This window comes from Macrobrachium rosenbergii, chromosome 48 (genome assembly GCF_040412425.1).
Source record: "Macrobrachium rosenbergii isolate ZJJX-2024 chromosome 48, ASM4041242v1, whole genome shotgun sequence".
NCBI lineage: Eukaryota > Metazoa > Arthropoda > Malacostraca > Decapoda > Palaemonidae > Macrobrachium > Macrobrachium rosenbergii.
This window is the reverse complement of record NC_089788.1, coordinates 753002-770501: the sequence shown is the minus strand read 5'-3', so window position 1 is coordinate 770501 and position 17500 is coordinate 753002. Positions and strand designations below refer to the sequence as shown.

The window sequence follows — 17500 nt, the reverse complement described above, 5'->3', positions numbered from 1 at the left end:
TCCGAACATCAGATTTGATAAGGATTATCAACTATGAGTCTCATTTGTACCCAAGGGCTGTTTCAATATGGTTACTTTCCGTAATTTTTTTTTTTACTTAATTGCTAAATTGTATTTTAATAATTTACTCACATTTTTATCTATTTATTCATTAATTTTATTATTTATCTGTTTTTATAATAATTGATCTCTTTCTGAATTTCCCATTACCTTTCGTTACTTTTTCGAATGAACACCATAATATTTCTTGGGAGGTTTTGAATTATAAGTCAGTGGCCCTGTGGTGGGATTGTTCCATATGAATAGGGTTCATCTTCTGAATAATAATAATAATAATAATAATAATAATAATAATAATAATAATAATAATAATAATAATAATAATAATAATAATAACTTCTGTTATTTCTTTCTAATGAACATCACATTCTTTGAAAGCTTGAATTTAAAGTCAGTGGCCACTTTGGTGGGCTTGTTCCATATGATTAGGGTTCATCTTCTGAATAATAATAATAATAATAATAATAATAATAATAATAATAATAATAATAATAATAATAATAATTATGCTCACATTATCCTTAATAGTGCTACAGAAGATACATTATTTTGATATCTTTTTGGGGGGTTCTTGAATCACACAACAGAATGTATGGACTTATATTAGATAAATCTATGCATTCTTTTTGGATTTATCTTATAGAGGATTATTTTAATAAATGAGTGTCATCAGCATTTTCAGGAGGTTTATGTATTTTAAAAATAAAAAAAATATATCTCATTTATTCCCATAAATAAATCCATACATTCTTTTGGATTTATTTAATACCAGATTATTCTTCCAAAAGAATATCATCAGCATTTTTAGGCAGAAATAACATTAAACAAGTAAAAAATGCGCCGAGGTTTCTTCGGCGCAATCGAGTTTTCCGTACAGCGTATAATCAATGCCACCGAAAACAGATCTATCCTTCGGTGGTCTCGGTATAATGCTGTATGAGCCGCGGCCCATGAAACCCCTCAGCCGGTCGTGGTGGCCTGTGTTGTTGCGTTGCCAGAAGCACGATTATGGCTAACTTTAACCTTAAATAAAATAAAAACTACTGAGGCTAGAGGGCTGCAATTTGGTACGTTTGATGAGTGGAGGGTGGATGGTCAACATACCAATTTGCAGCCCTCTAGCCTCGGTAGTTTTCAAGATCTGAGGGCGGACAGAAAAAGTGCGGACAAAATAAAGTGCGGACGGACAGACAAAGCCGGCACGATAGTTTTCTTCTACAGAAAACTAAAAACATAAAAGATCTATCCATCCTAACCTGCAAAACACCACACAGACGACAGAGCCTCATCGGAGAATCACAGACCACAGAAATAACAGAATAACATCAAGCAACAGGAATAACATCAAAGACCAACAGCAATCATCTCCTCCTAAGGGCGCCTCTGGCGGACGTCCAGGACATATAATTATATATTACCAGGATAATTATATATTATATTATATATATTAGAGCGCGTCCTGGGCAGCGGCAGAAGATCCTTGGCGATAATGCTAATGTATCCTGCGCTGCTTTTATGCAAATGTGCGGCTATTTGTTATTCTGGCCTGAATAATTTCTCTATTAACGTCTTTATATTCGGTAAATCTCCTTTTTGGGAAGTGCTTTTATCCGATATATATATATATATATATATATATATATATATATATATATATATATATATATATATATATATATATATATATATATATATATATATATTTTATATATATATATATATATATATATATATATATATATATATATATATATATAATATATATTTATCCGATTTTGCTATATATATATATATATATATATATTGTATATATATATAGAATATTTTATTGTATCTATATATATCTATATTTGTATGTATATATGTATATATATGTCTGTGTGTGTGGGTGGATGTAAATATACTATGCATGTATGTATGTATGTATGTTAGTACGTACGTATTAATATGTATGTATGAACATGTCCTTGTGTCAGAGTATGAATACATCCGTATGCATTCATGTGTTGTGCTCGTGTGAATAAATGCATTATATGCAAATATGCTCAGTCTGTGTGTATGCACAGATGTATGCACGAAGTCCATACGTATGCACAATAAATGTGTTATATTCAATTATGCTAAGTCTGTGTGTATGCACAGATGTATGCATGTAAGTTCATACGTATGAACAATAAATGCGCTATTCGAAAATATGCCAAGTCTGTGTGTATGCACAGATATATGCATGACGTTCATACGCATACACAATAAATGCCTATATGCAATTATGCTAATTCTGTGCGTGCAAAGATATATGCAAAAATAATATGCAATTATGCAATAAGTACATGCAAAGATATAAAACAAATACGTTAAAATAAATGCAATAATTATGCTAAGTCTGCGTGTACGCACAGATGTATGCATCAAGTTCATAAGTATGCACAATAAATATTTCATGCATATAACTTCACAACTACAAGCAAATGACGCTTCAGAAGCCATCATCCCAGAAATAAAAACAATAATAAACAAAGAGAAATAAAGGAATAAACAGGATTTCCCGTGGCCCCCCTCACAAAAACATAAGCCATAAAATGCAGCGTCAGCTGAAAACGGGGGCGCAAAACAGCGGACGGACGAAACCCTTTTGGCGTCGAAGATATAAAGCAGGAACAATTACAGCCAAACTTTACGGTTAGTGGCCATTACGACGAAGATAAGGGGGAAGGATCTCGAGAGGGGGAACGGAATATCTACCGTCCATGAGAGAGAGAGAGAGAGAGAGAGAGAGAGAGAGAGAGAGAGAGGCATTCCGATAGGGTAGAAGTAGCCCCGACTGGCCTGTGGCGAGTTTGTGTTGAGATTTCCCCTGTAGTTATCAGTCTGCAAAGACTGGCCTGTGGCGAGTTTGTGTTGAGATGGCACGATGGTCTTCAGTCTGTAGTTATCAGTCTGCAAAGCCGTGAGTCAGTCTGTTGAAATGGTGTGACGGCATTCAATCTGTGAGTCTGTATGGCTATAGTTATCAGTCTGCAAAGCTGTGAGTCAGTCTGTTGAAATGGTGTGTGGCATTCAATCTGTGATTCTGTATGGCTGTAGTTATCAGTCTGCAAAGCTGTGAGTCAGTCTGTTGAAATGGTGCGGTGGCATTCAGTCTGTGTCTGTATGGCTGTAGTTATCAGTCTGCAGAGCTGTGAGTCAGTCTGTTGAAATGGTGTGATGGCATTCAATCTGTGAGTCTGTATGGCTGTAGTTATCAGTCTGCAGAGCTGTGGGTCAGTCTGTTGAAATGGTGCGGTGGCATTCAATCTGTGAGTCTGTATGGCTGTAGTTATCAGTCTGCAAAGCTGTGAGTCAGTCTGTTGAAATGGTGTGTGGCATTCAATCTGTGAGTCTGTATGGCTGTAGTTATCAGTCTGCAGAGCTGTGAGTCAGTCTGTTGAAATGGTGTGATGGCATTCAATCTGTGAGTCTGTATGGCTGTAGTTATCAGTCTGCAAAGCTGTGAGTCAGTCTGTTGAAATCTGTGTGTGTCTGTGTGGCTATAGTTCTCTGTCTGTTGAAAACAGAACTGAATGTGAGTCAGTCCTCTCAATCTATGTCTGTATGGCTGTAGTTATCAGTCTGCAGAGCTGTGAGTCAGTCTGTTGAAATGGCACGATGGCCTTCAGTCTGTGTGTGTCTGTATGACTACTGACACCAATTTGCAGCCCTCTAGCCTCAGTAATTTCCAAGATCTGAGGGCGGACAGAATAAAGTGCGGACGGACAGACAAAGCCGGCACGATAATAGTTTTCTTTTACAGAAATCTAAAAATCCTGCATTTGTTAAGCGTCCTGGGAATATTCTTTTTTATTACGATGCGAGTGATCCCGTCGACATATGAAGGAATATTTTTTTTCACCCCCCAAGGGGAACACGGAGGAAATAGGAAATATTAATTTTTTTTTAATATTAAAGATCGTTTTCCGACTCAAATAAAGATACTCATTTTTCTATATTCATCACTTTTAATATCAGTTGCCACAGATTCATCTTACTCTATATAATGCATCATCATTTCTAATTCATTATCTGAATGCCGTGAAATGGAACGGAATGGAATATGAAATTTAGACCAAAGAAAGAGAATATGAACAGAGGTACAGTAAAAGGAATGAAAGGGGTTGCAGTTACGGGCCTAAAGAAGGGACGCTGCTATGAATCTTAAGTAATGCCTACAGTGTACCGCGTGAGGTGCAAAGACGGCACTAACCCCCTACGGGTATAATCGCTCGTAAGTTTAAATAGTTTAAAATATATATATTATCTCACTGAGTCTTAAAGAGATTTCATTCATTCAAAGGTTTAATTATTTACCATTATTTCCATATAGTTACTCTTTTCTATAACTGTCCTCTGATTCTTCAATAAACACGAAGGATTCTTAGCTTTTCGTGATTCTTATTTACATGACTCTATATACAAACATACATACATATACACATATATACATATTCATTTATTTACCTAAACTCCCCTACTAATAAAATTTGAATGAAACAGTACAAACAGCCTCAAAGTTCCACAAACTCTTTTTAGTTTAAAATACCAAGTCTGGACCAAATTAGAACGTGGCCAAAGCCCAATTTGCATATGAACTAACTTTAATTCGACAATTTTCTTTCTATGGTACCTTTTCTTATAATCGTTTAATTGCCGGAAAAATTCCAATTTGAACCACATATTATTCCATGACTGCCATTATAAAATCTTTAGAAGCATTCACTGTGGTCTTTAGATAAAACTGAGAAAAACATTAATAATAATAATAATAATAATAATAATAATAATAATAATAATAATAATAATAATAATAATAATAATAATAATAAATTACTGTGTGGAATGGTATCAAGTGTCATAAGACTGTTTGTCCTTTACATATGCACAATTTCAAGTCATAATAATAATAATAATAATAATAATAATAATAATAATAATAATAATAATAATAATAAAAAAAACCCTTTGCTAATAATAATAATAATAATAATAATCATAACAAAAAACAGAACACTTTTTGCTACTTATAATAATAATAATAATAATAATAATAATAATAATAATAATAATAATAATAATACCCTTACCAAAAAAAACACCTTTCCTAATAATAATAATAATAATAATAAAAAAACCTTAATAATCTTATAAAAAGAAAATAACACCTTATAATAATAATAATAATAATAATAATAATAATAATAATAATAATAATAATAATAATAATAATAATAATAATAACACTCACCCTGTGATACCAGGAGATCTTGTAGGTAGGAGGATTTGAATCCACATTGCAATTGAAGTAGATATCTTCGCCTTCCTTAACTACTGAGGAGACGCCTCTTCCCAACTCTATCGTTGCTACGGGGGGATCTGAGGAAGAGAGAAATTATATATGTATATTTCTGACTCAACATCGGGATCGAACCCCGGTCTTTCAATTGAAGGACAAGACAGCTGCCAACCAAGCCACGCGAGTCAGAAATTTATTTCTGTTCCACACGTGATTGTGTGTTGATTATTTATATATATATATATATATATATATATATATATATATATATATATATATATATATATATATATATATATATATATATATATATATATATATATATATATATATATATATATATATATATATCTTATACTCTATACTGAAAGAAAAATTATCATTTAAAAATGGCTTCTGTCACAGGATCAAATGAAAGTTTTAAGTTGATTTATCTTTTTTTTTTAAACTACAAATGTCATTTATCATCGAATTCTCATTCATTTCATTCTATATTCTTTATTCTTTTATTGTCATTATTCTCCCTTTCCTCGAATCTCGTCTTTACGTAACCTATTAAAATTCTCATAAATCCTTTTTTATTATTATTATGATGTCCAATATTTTTCTTTCTGGCTGTTAACTCAATTTCCTGTTCATAACAAAGGCTCCTTTTTGTGTTGATGTTAATGTCCTGTTTCTTTGTTTGATGCCCTAATGTCCTATATTCTCTGTTTGATGTCCTAACGTCCTGTATACGCTATTTGATGTCCTAAAGTCCTATATTTGCTGTCTGATGTCCTAAAGTCCTATATTTGCTGTCTGATGTCCTAAAGTCCTACATTTGCTGTCTGATGTCCTAACGTCTTATATTCTATGTTTGTTGTCCTAAAGTCCTATATTTGCTGTCTAATGTCCTAACGTCCTATATTCTCTGTCTGATGTCTTAACGTCCTATATTTTCTGTTCAATATCCTAACGTCCTATATTTTCTGTTTGATGCCCTAAAGTCCTATATTTGCTGTTTGATGTCCTAACGTTCTATATTCTCTGTTTAATTTCCTAACGTCCTGTATTTTCTGTTTGATGTCCTAACGTCCTATATTCTCTGTCTGATGTCCTAACGTCCTATATTCTCTGTCTGATGTCCTAATGTCCTATATTCTCTGTTTGGTGTCCTAAAGTCCTATATTCTCTGTTTGATGCCCTCACGTCCTATATTCTGTTTGGTGTCCTAACGTCCTATATTCTGTTTGATGTCCTAACGTCCTTTATTCCCTGATGTTCTAACGTCCTAAATTCTCTGTTTGGTGTCCTAACGTCCTATATTCTCTGTTTGATGTCCTAAAGTCCTATATTCTCTGTTTGATGTCCTAACGTCCTATATTCTGCTTGATGTCCTATCGTCCTATATTCTCTATCTGGTGTCATAACGTCCAATACTCTCTGTTTGATGTCCTAACGTCTTATATGCTCTGTTTGATGTCCTAACGTCCTATGTTCTCTTTGATGTCCTAAAGTCCTATATTCTTTGTTTAATGTCCTAACTTCCTATATTCTCTGTTTAATGTCCTAACGTCCTATAATCTCTGTTTAATGTCCTAACGTCCTATCCTATTCTTTTTGATGTCCTAACGTCCTATGTTCTCTGTTTGATGTCCTATATTCTCTGTTTGGTGTCCTAACGTCCTATATTCTCTATCTGATGTCCTAACGCCCTACATCCTCTGTCTGACGTTCTAATGTCGTATATTCTCAGATGCCTTAACGTTCTTTATTCTGTTTGATGACCTAACGTATTATATTCTCTGTTTAATGTCCTAACGTCCTATAGTCTCTGATGTCCTAAGTATCGAAACTCCTGTCTGCAAAAAAATAAAAAATCTATTTCGATTGTATATTATCGTTTCTTTTCAAATGGAAATAATCTGTATTTGTAAAAGAAAACTATTGTGGCGGTTTTGACTGTCCGTACGTACTTCTTTCTGTCCGCCCTCAGATCGTAAGAACTACTGAGGCTAGAGGGCTGCAAACTGGTAAGTTGATCATCCACTCTCCAATCATCAAACGTATCGAATTGCAGCCCTCTAGCCTCCTTAGTAGTTTTTATTTTATTTTAATTTACAGTTAGCCATAATCGTGCTTCTGGCAACGATATAGGTGGTTTATCATATATCGTTGCCAGAAGCACAATTATGCTAATTTTAACCTTAAATAAAATGAAAACTACTGAGGCTAGAGGTCTGCAATTTGGTATGTTTAATGACTGGCGGGTGGATGATCAACATACCAATTTGCAGCCCTCTAGCCTCATTAGTTTTTAAGATTTGAGGGCGGACAGACAAAGCCGGCGCAATAGTTTTGTTTTACAGAGAACTAAAAAAATGTTTCACCCAAAACAGGTTAAAATTCTCGGCCCATAGCATCGTATGAGATAACCCGAAGAAGTCTTCTTCATTTCCTTTCTTGGGGCGTGAGGGGGCGGGGTGAGGGGGTGCCGGGATGAAATAGCTTTACGACGCCTCACGGCGGAACTAAATCCACATTTCCTTAATTAAAAGTTTCACTAATGGAGACAAAATATGTTTGTCTTTCTCTCTTGTTCCCCTCCTTCTTCTTCTTCTTCTCTTCCTCCTCCTCCTCCTCCTCCTCCTCCTCCTCCTCTTCCTCCTCCTCCTCCTCCTCCTCCTCCTCCTCCTCCTCCTCTTCTTCTCTTCTTCTTCTTCTTCTTCTTCTTCTTCTTCTTCTTGGAAGAAAACGAAACTGTCTGAGTTCTTCAGCTAATAATGTCCAGGGTTGGTTCTGTGTGTGTGTGTGTGTGTGTATAGGTGTAACTGTGTGTGTGTAAGCGTTTGGGTAAGTTTGTGTAAACGTGGCTTGTCTCTCTGGGAAACAATTTTATTTTCTGTGTCTTTTCTGGGGGGAAAATATTCAACAAATTCTTTTTCTCTCTGAATAATTTCCTTCTTTTATGTATACGTCTTAATTCGACATTCTTCTGACACACAGCTCTAGAGAATACTTTCTCTTTTTCAAGTTATTTACAAACGTAGTTTTTCTCTCATGGAAAAGATATGAAAAATACGTCGAAAGTTCTCGGAAATGAATAAAATTTAAACTTTCCCATTGAGGATTATCTTCTGGTGTTTTCCGTTTCATTTTTACTCGTGCTTTTCTGGTTATATGCTAAAATATGTGGTTAGTTTTAAAGAAATGATGGCGATATATAACACAGAAGGGAGAATTAGAAAACACATGTAAAAAAATGCGACGAAGTTTCTTCGGCGCAATCGAGTTTTCGGTACAGCCGCTACAGCGTATAATCAAGGCCACCGAAAATAGATCTATCTTTCGGTGGTCTCGGTGTAATGTTGTATGAGCCGTGGCCCATGAAACTTTAACCAATGCCCGGTGGTGGCCTCGCCTATATCGTTGCCAGACGCACGATTATGACTAACTTTAACCTTAAATAAAATAAAAACTACCGAGGATAGAGGGCTGCAATTTGGTATGCTTGAAGATTGGAGGGTGGATGATCATCATACCAATTTGCAGCCCTCTAGCCTCGGTAGTTTTTGAGATCTGAGGGCGGAGAGAAAAAAGTGCGGACAGAATAAAGTGTGCGACGGACAGAGAAAGCCGGCACAAAAATGCAAGTTTTCTTTTACAGAAATATAAAATATAATATAAAATATATATATATATATATATATATATATATATATATATATATATATAAATATATATCTATATATATCTATATATACTGTATATATAAGTATATATATATATATATTTATATAAATATATATATACCAGACCATTATTCCTTAGGACAAAAACATCCTATGATAAAAAGGGGCATTAAGGAAGCGTCTGTCTAATTAATTAAGAAACTCTATGTAAATTTCCGGAGAAAAATACTGGCAAAGAGAGAGAGAGAGAGAGAGAGAGAGAGAGAGAGAGAGAGAGAGAGAGAGAGAGAGAAATAGCCTCTCTGAACAACTGCGCTGTAATGGCCAAGTGTATTACGTAATTACTTTAATGGATACGCTCTGTAATTGGTAATTATAACTAAGACAACTCTAATTTTCTGTTGATCTTGTTTTTCCTCATCCCTTTTGCAAACAGGTCAAATATCGTTATGGAGGATGGACAAGGGGAGAGAGAGAGAGAGAGAGAGAGAGAGAGAGAGAGAGAGAGAGAGAGAGAGAGAGAGAGAGAGAGAGAGAGCTCTATGTATGTATGTGTGTATGTGTGTGTATAATATAGATATATATATATATATATATATATATATATATATATATATATATATATATATATATAGAGAGAGAGAGAGAGAGAGAGAGAGAGAGAGAGAGAGAATGTGTTTTATTACGTGGATGCTTTTGTTCTCTCTCTCTCTCTCTCTCTCTCTCTCTCTCTCTCTAATCAAAATATATATATGTGTTGTTAAGTGAATATATTTATAGAGAGAGAGAGAGAGAGAGAGAGAGAGAGAGAGAGAGAAAAAGCATTCACTTAACAACACATTCTTTAACTCTCTCTCTCTCTCTCTCTCTCTCTCTCTCTCTCTCTCTCTCTCTCTCTCTCTCTCTCTCTCTATATATATATATATATATATATATATATATATATATATATATATATATATGTATATATATATTGTTATATATATATATATAGTGTAAAATTATGTATCACGTGTCAGCGTGTTTGTTAAATGGAATGTCTAACATTCCCCAGCAGATTGTTTTATGCAAGCTCAACCTTATAGGAGCAATACAGAATTCATTACCTTATCAGTTCACTCACTGCCTAATGAATAAAGGATGAAACCCATTAAAAAAGAAGTCTTTTTCTTCACTGTATAAGTACCAAGGACCACATTCGACATAAATGCTTATTTCTTAATGTATGTACTGTATAATTCATTCTAATCTTTTCTAACATTTTGTTCTGTGATTGGACAGATTGTTTTATGCAATGTTCAACCGTTTTTTTGGGGGGTTTGTTAATACAGAATTCATTACCTTATCAGTTCACTACTTAATGAATAAAGGATGAAACCCATTAAAAGAAGTCTTTTCTTCACTGTATAAGTACATAACACATGTATGTATAAATGCTTATTTCTTAATGTATGTACTGTATAATTCATTCTAATCTTTTCTATATTATTTTGTTCTGTGATTGGACAGATGTTTTGTGCAATGTTCCTGTTTTTTTTTTTGTATATATTAATATATAGAGTTTATATAATATTGACTAACAGAATATACATACATACATACACACATATATGTATGTATGTATAACTCTATATATATATATATATATATATATATATATATATATATATTATAAATTTATATAATATATATATATATATATATACATACACATATATAGATATACTTATTATATGCATATTCATATATATACATATATATATATACTTATATATACATACTGTTTGTGCATGCTACGATCTTTTATAGTTTATCCAAATCTCCCCATCTCTCACTCCCTTAACAACATTTTAAAATTTACAACCATGATCTCTCCAACATTCCTAATTCTATATACTTTCACCATTTCAATAACTCATACCATTTCTCATACAGTTACAGAGAAGCACTTCACTTCAGCAAAGTCATAAATCCAAAGATATAACTTCTCGAGATCGATGTCTCCGTTCCATTTATACTTGCGGTCCATTAGTCACACTTGCAAAGTTCTTTATTCTTTTCCGTCAGGTTTAAAACGTGTGTGTCATGCAACGCTGACATTTACCATAGGACGCAAGTGTCTTCTCTAAGTCTGCAAGATTGGGCACCTTTCTGTCGTCTCAGGTCCCAGGGTTAATTTATCTGGTTTTTCTAATATTTGATCTTTTTCTGTATTTCCCATGAACACCATCATAGTCTTTGGAAGATTCTGGAATTTCGAGTCTGGGGTCCCTGTGGTGAGCTTGTTCCATATGAATAGGGTTCGTCTTCTGAGTAGTAATAATAATAATAATAATAATAATAATAATAATAATAATAATAATAATAATAATAATAATAATAATAATAATAATAATAATAATAATAATAATAATAATAATAATAATAATATATATCCTTCCTCGGTGGCCATTTATGTAATATAGACATATTTCAGACTCATTTCATTCACGTGGTTTATAATATAATGAATTTTTGTACCATATATATATATATATATATATATATATATATATATATATATATATATATATATATATATATATATCTCCTCTTGGCTTTAAAAACAGTATTAACCTCTTTTTTGGTAGCAAGGATGCCTCGATTATTTTTCTATCTCGTCACCTTCACTGCTACAAGATTGGACTATTATTATCTTCATCACGTGAATAAAACCCCCCTTTTTTTTATTGAGAAGATAATTTCTAGCCTTTATCGACTGACCAGTTAAAATTAATGCACTGCAACAAAGCAATATTGGTAATAAGTACCTAAACTCTATGCCATTATGACTGAACACTAGAAAAATTCATTGACGTATATTCCATCGACTCTCTCACCAGTCAACTCTGCTCTTCTACCATTAATAACAATTTCTGAAAACATAACAGTTTATAATTTCCCCTCCAAACATGCTACCATGCGGACCCTTTACATGAAGAATCATACAAGCAATTCAAACTTTCTCCCCATATTCTACCCAAAATGTTTAAATATGTTTCAAAAATGTGCCCTTTGTATCAACATGCATACTACAATGTACAAGACATCCAAATATTTAAGGTAGGGGGAAAGTCATTCCTGTTCTAAGCTTCTGAATTCCCCTGAATTTCAGGAGCATGAGTCTTATTTTCTGTTCCCTCAAATTCATTTATTGATCACCTTTTCCTTCTCTCTCTCTCTCTCTCTCTCTCTCTCTCTCTCTCTCTCTCTCTCTCTCTCTCTCTCTCTCTCTTTTGCAGGATGATTTTCCTTTGCAGACCCCTTGGGTTTATAGTCTAGGTTACTCTGTCCATATTATTATTATTATTATTATTATTATTATTATTATTATTATTATTATTATTATTATTATTATTATTATTATTCAGAAGATGAACCCTATTCATATGGAACAAGCCCACCCACCATAGGGGCCACTGACGTGAAATTCAAGCTTGCAAAGAATATTAAGGTGCTCATTAGGAAGAAGTAAGAGGAGGTAAAGGAAAATAAAGAAAAGAAAAGAGATTCCACTAATTAAAAAAGATAAAAAATAAATTATTATATTAATAACCAGATAAAAATGTATTAAAATGCAAGGGTTTTCAGATGAGGATTTAGAAAAAGAAAGAAAAAGAACAATGGTCCGCTAGACACCAATATTTAGTGAATATCAGAATGAATGAGAAACAAGTAAAAATTCGGCGCAATCGAGTTTTCTGTACAGACGCTACACCGTATAATCAATGCCACCGAAAATAGATCTACCTCTCGGTGGTCTTGGTATAATGCTGTATGAGCAGCGACCCATGAAACTTTAACCAAGGCCCGTTGGTGGCCTGGCCTATATCGTTGCCAGAAGCACGATCATGGCTAACTTTAACCTTAAATAAAATAAAAACTACTGAGGCTAGAGAGTTGCAATTTGGTATGTTTGATGGTTGGAGGGTGGATGATTAGCATACCAATTTGAAGCCCTGTAGCCTCAGTGGTTTTTAAGATCTGAGGGCGGACAGAATAAGTGCGGACTGAAAAGGTGCGGACAAAATGAAGTGCGGACAGGAAAAATGCGGAGGGAAAAATGCGCGGACAGAAAAAGTGCGGACAGAAAAAGTCGTGGACAGAAAAAGTGGACGGACAGAAAAGAATCGAGCGGACAAAATAAAGAAAACAGAAAAAGTGCAGACAGAAAAAAGTGCGGACAGGAAAAAGTGCGGACAGCATAAAATGCAGACAGAAATAGAGCGGACAGAAAAAAGTGCGGACAGGATAAAGTACAGACAGAAAAAAGTGCAGACAGGAAAAAGTGCGGACGGAATAAGTGCAGACATAAAAAAGTACGGACAGAATAAGGTGCGGACAGAAAAAGCGCGCACATGAAAAAGTGCGGACAGAAAAAGTGCGGTCAAAATAACGCGCGGAAGAAAAAATGCGGACAGAAATAGCGCGGACGGAAAAAACCGCAGACAGGAAAAATTACAGAAAGAAAAGTTACTGACAGAAAAATTGCTCGAACACAAAAAAGCGCGCACGGACAGACAGAGAGACGGACAAACCCGGCACAACAGTTTCCTTTCAAAAAAAAAAAAAAAAAAAAAAAAAAAAAAAAAGACCACAGAACTTACAAGTGACGTTGAGTAGAACGGAATCGCTCAGCGGGTAGGCCGGATAAAGTGGGTTCAGAGAGGTGCAAGTCAGCCTCTGGCCGTGGTGTCTCCTGGCCGCTGTTATCCGGACAGTGGAGGTGCTTTTGTTCACTCCGTGTTCGGTCTGGCGAGAGAAAGAAAAGAAAAATAAATACAATTTATTTATGTTATTATTATTATTATTATTATTATTATTATTATTATTATTATTATTATTATTATTAAGAAGAAGAAGAAGAAGAAGATGAACCATATTCATATTAACAAATTTTGGTGCTCAGTAGAAAGACGTAACAGAAGGAATTACCGTATATTATTATTATTATTATTATTATTATTATTATTATTATTATTATTATTATTATATTCAGATGAACCCTATTCATATATATTATGGTGTTCAATGGAAAGAAGTAACAAAATTATTATTATTATTATTATTATTATTATTATTATTATTATTATTATTATTATTATTAGAGAGATGAACCCTATTCACATATATTTTGGTGTTAAGTAAAAAGAAGTAACAGAAGGAATTATTATTATTATTATTATTATTATTATTATTATTATTATTATTATTATTACTCTATACGCCAATGTTCTGAATTTAGGTTGAATTTAGGTTTTAGGTAAGGAAAGATTTAGGTAAGGGCGAACTGAAGTAAGGAATAATTCAAGTGAGGAAGGATTCAGGTAAGGAAGAATTTAGGTAAAGTAGAATTTAGGTAAAAAGGACTTAATGTTCTGAAAAGATTTAGGTTGGAAGGATTTAGGTAACGGTTTTAGGTAAGGAAAGGATTTAGGTAAGGAAGAATTTAGGTATGAAGTATTTAGGTAAAGAATAATTTAAGTAAGGAGGAATTTAGGTGAGGAAGAATTTAGGTAAAGTAGAATTTAGGTAAAAAAGGACTTAGGTAAGAAAAGATTTAGGTAAGGAAGGATTTAGGTAACGAAGAGCTTAGGTACGGAAAGGATTTAGGTAAGGAAGAATTTAGGTATGGAAGTATTTAAGTAAAGAATAACTTAGGCAAGGAGGAATTTAGGTGAGGAAGAATTTAGGCACGAAAGAATTCAGGAAAGGAAGAATTAGGTAAGGAAGAATTTAGGCAAGGAAGGATTTAGGTAAGGGAGCATTTAAGTAAGGAAGAATTAAAGTTAGGAATAATTTAGGTAAGAAAGAACTTAGTTGAGTAAGAATTTAGGTAAGGAAGGATTTAGGTAAAGAAGAATTTAGGTAAGGAAAGATTTAGGTAAGGAAGAATTCAGGAAAGGAAGACTTTAGATAAGGAAAGATTTAGGTAAGGAAAGAATTTAGGTATGGAAGAATTCAGGTAAGAAAGTATTTATGTAAGGAAGAATTTAGGTAAAAAAGAATTCAAGCAAGGAAGAATTTAGGCACGGAATAATTTAGGTAAAGAAGAATTAGGCAACAAAAGATTTAAGTAATTAACAATCCAAGGCCTTACTGTAAGCTACAGTGGAATACCATCATCACAATCGCCACTAAAATCAACAATCACTGGCCCAAGAGAGGAGCGGGATTCGATCTCCCCTAACCAACCGCCGAACGCATAAATATATAACCCACTTGATATTAAGCCAGAGTCAGTGGAGCGGAAGTTATTTAAATAAACTTTCGGCCTAATTACGCCTAATTATTATGCCTAACTTTCCCGCCGAGCGGGTCGCTAAACAAGATTAAATTATCCTCCCTCTCTGAACAAGCTAACGCTCTCTCTCTCTCTCTCTTTTAAGGACATCCGAACTGCCCTATTTTGATTCGGATTTAGAGGGATATAGTGATAATATTCTCTCTCTTTCTCTCTTTAGGACATCCGATCTGCAATATTTTGATTCAGATTAGGTGAGATATTGAGTGATAATATTCTCTCTCTCTCTCTCTCTCTCTCTCTCTCTCTCTCTCTCTCTCTCATATTTGGCACATTAGATTCCGAACGAGGGAAACTTATATATATATATATATATATATATATATATATATATATATATATATATATATATATATATATATATATATACATATATCAGAAATAAATCGACACACAATCACGTGTGGAATAGAATAAATTTCTGACTCACATCGGGATCGAACCCAGGTCTTTCGATTGAAAGACCAGACCGCTACCAACCAAACCACACAACCTCTTTTATGACTTGCGTCGCTTGGTTGGCAGCGGCCTGGTCTTTCAACTGAAAGACCTGGGTTCGATCCTGAAGTGAGTCAGAAATTTATAATATAATATATATATACATAAACGTATCTATATCTATCTATCTATATATATATATACACATATACATCTCAAGAGAGAGAGAGAGAGAGAGAGAGAGAGAGAGAGAGAGAGAGAGAGAGACAATGACTTGCCTTCCATCTCAAGGACATGGCCGACACACTAACCTTCCAAGGCAAAATCAATTGGGGGATTCTTCCCTGTCACGGCGAAATACCAAAAAGGATTGATTTGATTCGCAGCTAAATTTGATTTACAGGAGGGATGATCTTTCTTCGCGCTGCCTACTGTTTTATTGAGGTCGAATGCTCAAGGGCTCTCGCTGTTATGTTTTATGAATGGAGAGCACTTCTTACAAAGGCTTTCAATGCCTTTGGTCCGTGTGGAATTAGTTTTCACGTTTTCATTTTTGAGAGATTTCAAAATGACGGTGGTATTCTCGGAGTAAAGAATATTTTGTGGTAATAATAATAATAATAATAATAATAATAATAATAATAAAAAATAATAATAATAATAATAATAATAATAATAATAATAATAATAATAATTTTGAAGATGATAGATGCGTCTGCTGCATTCAAATTGTATACTTTTGTCTGTCTTAATAATAATAATAATAATAATAATAATAATAATAATAATAATAATAATAATAATAATAATAATAATAATAATAATAATAATAATAATAATAATAATAAGATTAGTTTTACAATTGAGATTTAAATGACAGGTAACTCAGATCAATAGACATTGAATGGTAATAATAATAATAATAATAATAATAATAATAATAATAATAATAATAATAATAATAATAATATTCTGATAACAGATTTTTCAGGATTCCTGATTCTGAGTAACTCGAATCAGTAACCCGGGAAAATCATTTATCAGAAAGAGAGAAAATTTATATAAACTGAATGCAGCTGACTCAGGTATCACCTTCAAATACTGCATTTTAAAAGAGGATCTGCTACCTATATACAATAATAATAACATTAATAATAATAATAATAATAATAATAATAATAATAATAATAATAATAATAATAATAATAATAATTTTAGAGAGAGAGGTGGATGAAGTGTGATGACAGGACAGGTTCATATTGAAGAAAAACTTACACTACAGAGAGAGAGAGAGAGAGAGAGAGAGAGAGAGAGAGAGAGAGAGAATATATGATAAAAATGATCAGAAAGATTTACATGAAAGAGAAAGAGAGAGAGAGAGAGAGAGAGAGAGAGAGAGAGAGAGAGAGAGAGAGAGCGCAAAGAAATATGATAACATTACAGATGTAAAATGAGAGAGAGAGAGAGAGAGAGAGAGAGAGAGAGAGAGAGAGAGAGAGAGAGACTAATTTGCTATCTCTTCCAAGGTAATGTCGACACACAAACCCAACAATTCAGAATCGATCGAGATCCCTTTTTTAATACTTCGAGATACCGGGTACTCAGTCGCTTCTACATTTTAATTTCCAGAACCACTGAGGTTAAACTCGCATGGCGTAT

At 33.4% G+C, this 17500-nt stretch overlaps 1 protein-coding gene across 1 annotated transcript in view; it reads right to left on the bottom strand.

Moving 5' to 3' along the window:
* LOC136831164 (nephrin-like) overlaps positions 1-17500 on the bottom strand; it is a 337951-nt gene that overhangs the window by 106307 nt on the left and 214144 nt on the right. The window contains exons 7-8 of the mRNA XM_067091120.1: positions 13707-13851; positions 5339-5466 (exon numbers count right to left, since the gene is read on the bottom strand). Coding sequence (XP_066947221.1) covers positions 5339-5466; positions 13707-13851 — 273 coding nt within the window. The remainder of the gene's footprint in view (positions 1-5338; positions 5467-13706; positions 13852-17500) is intronic.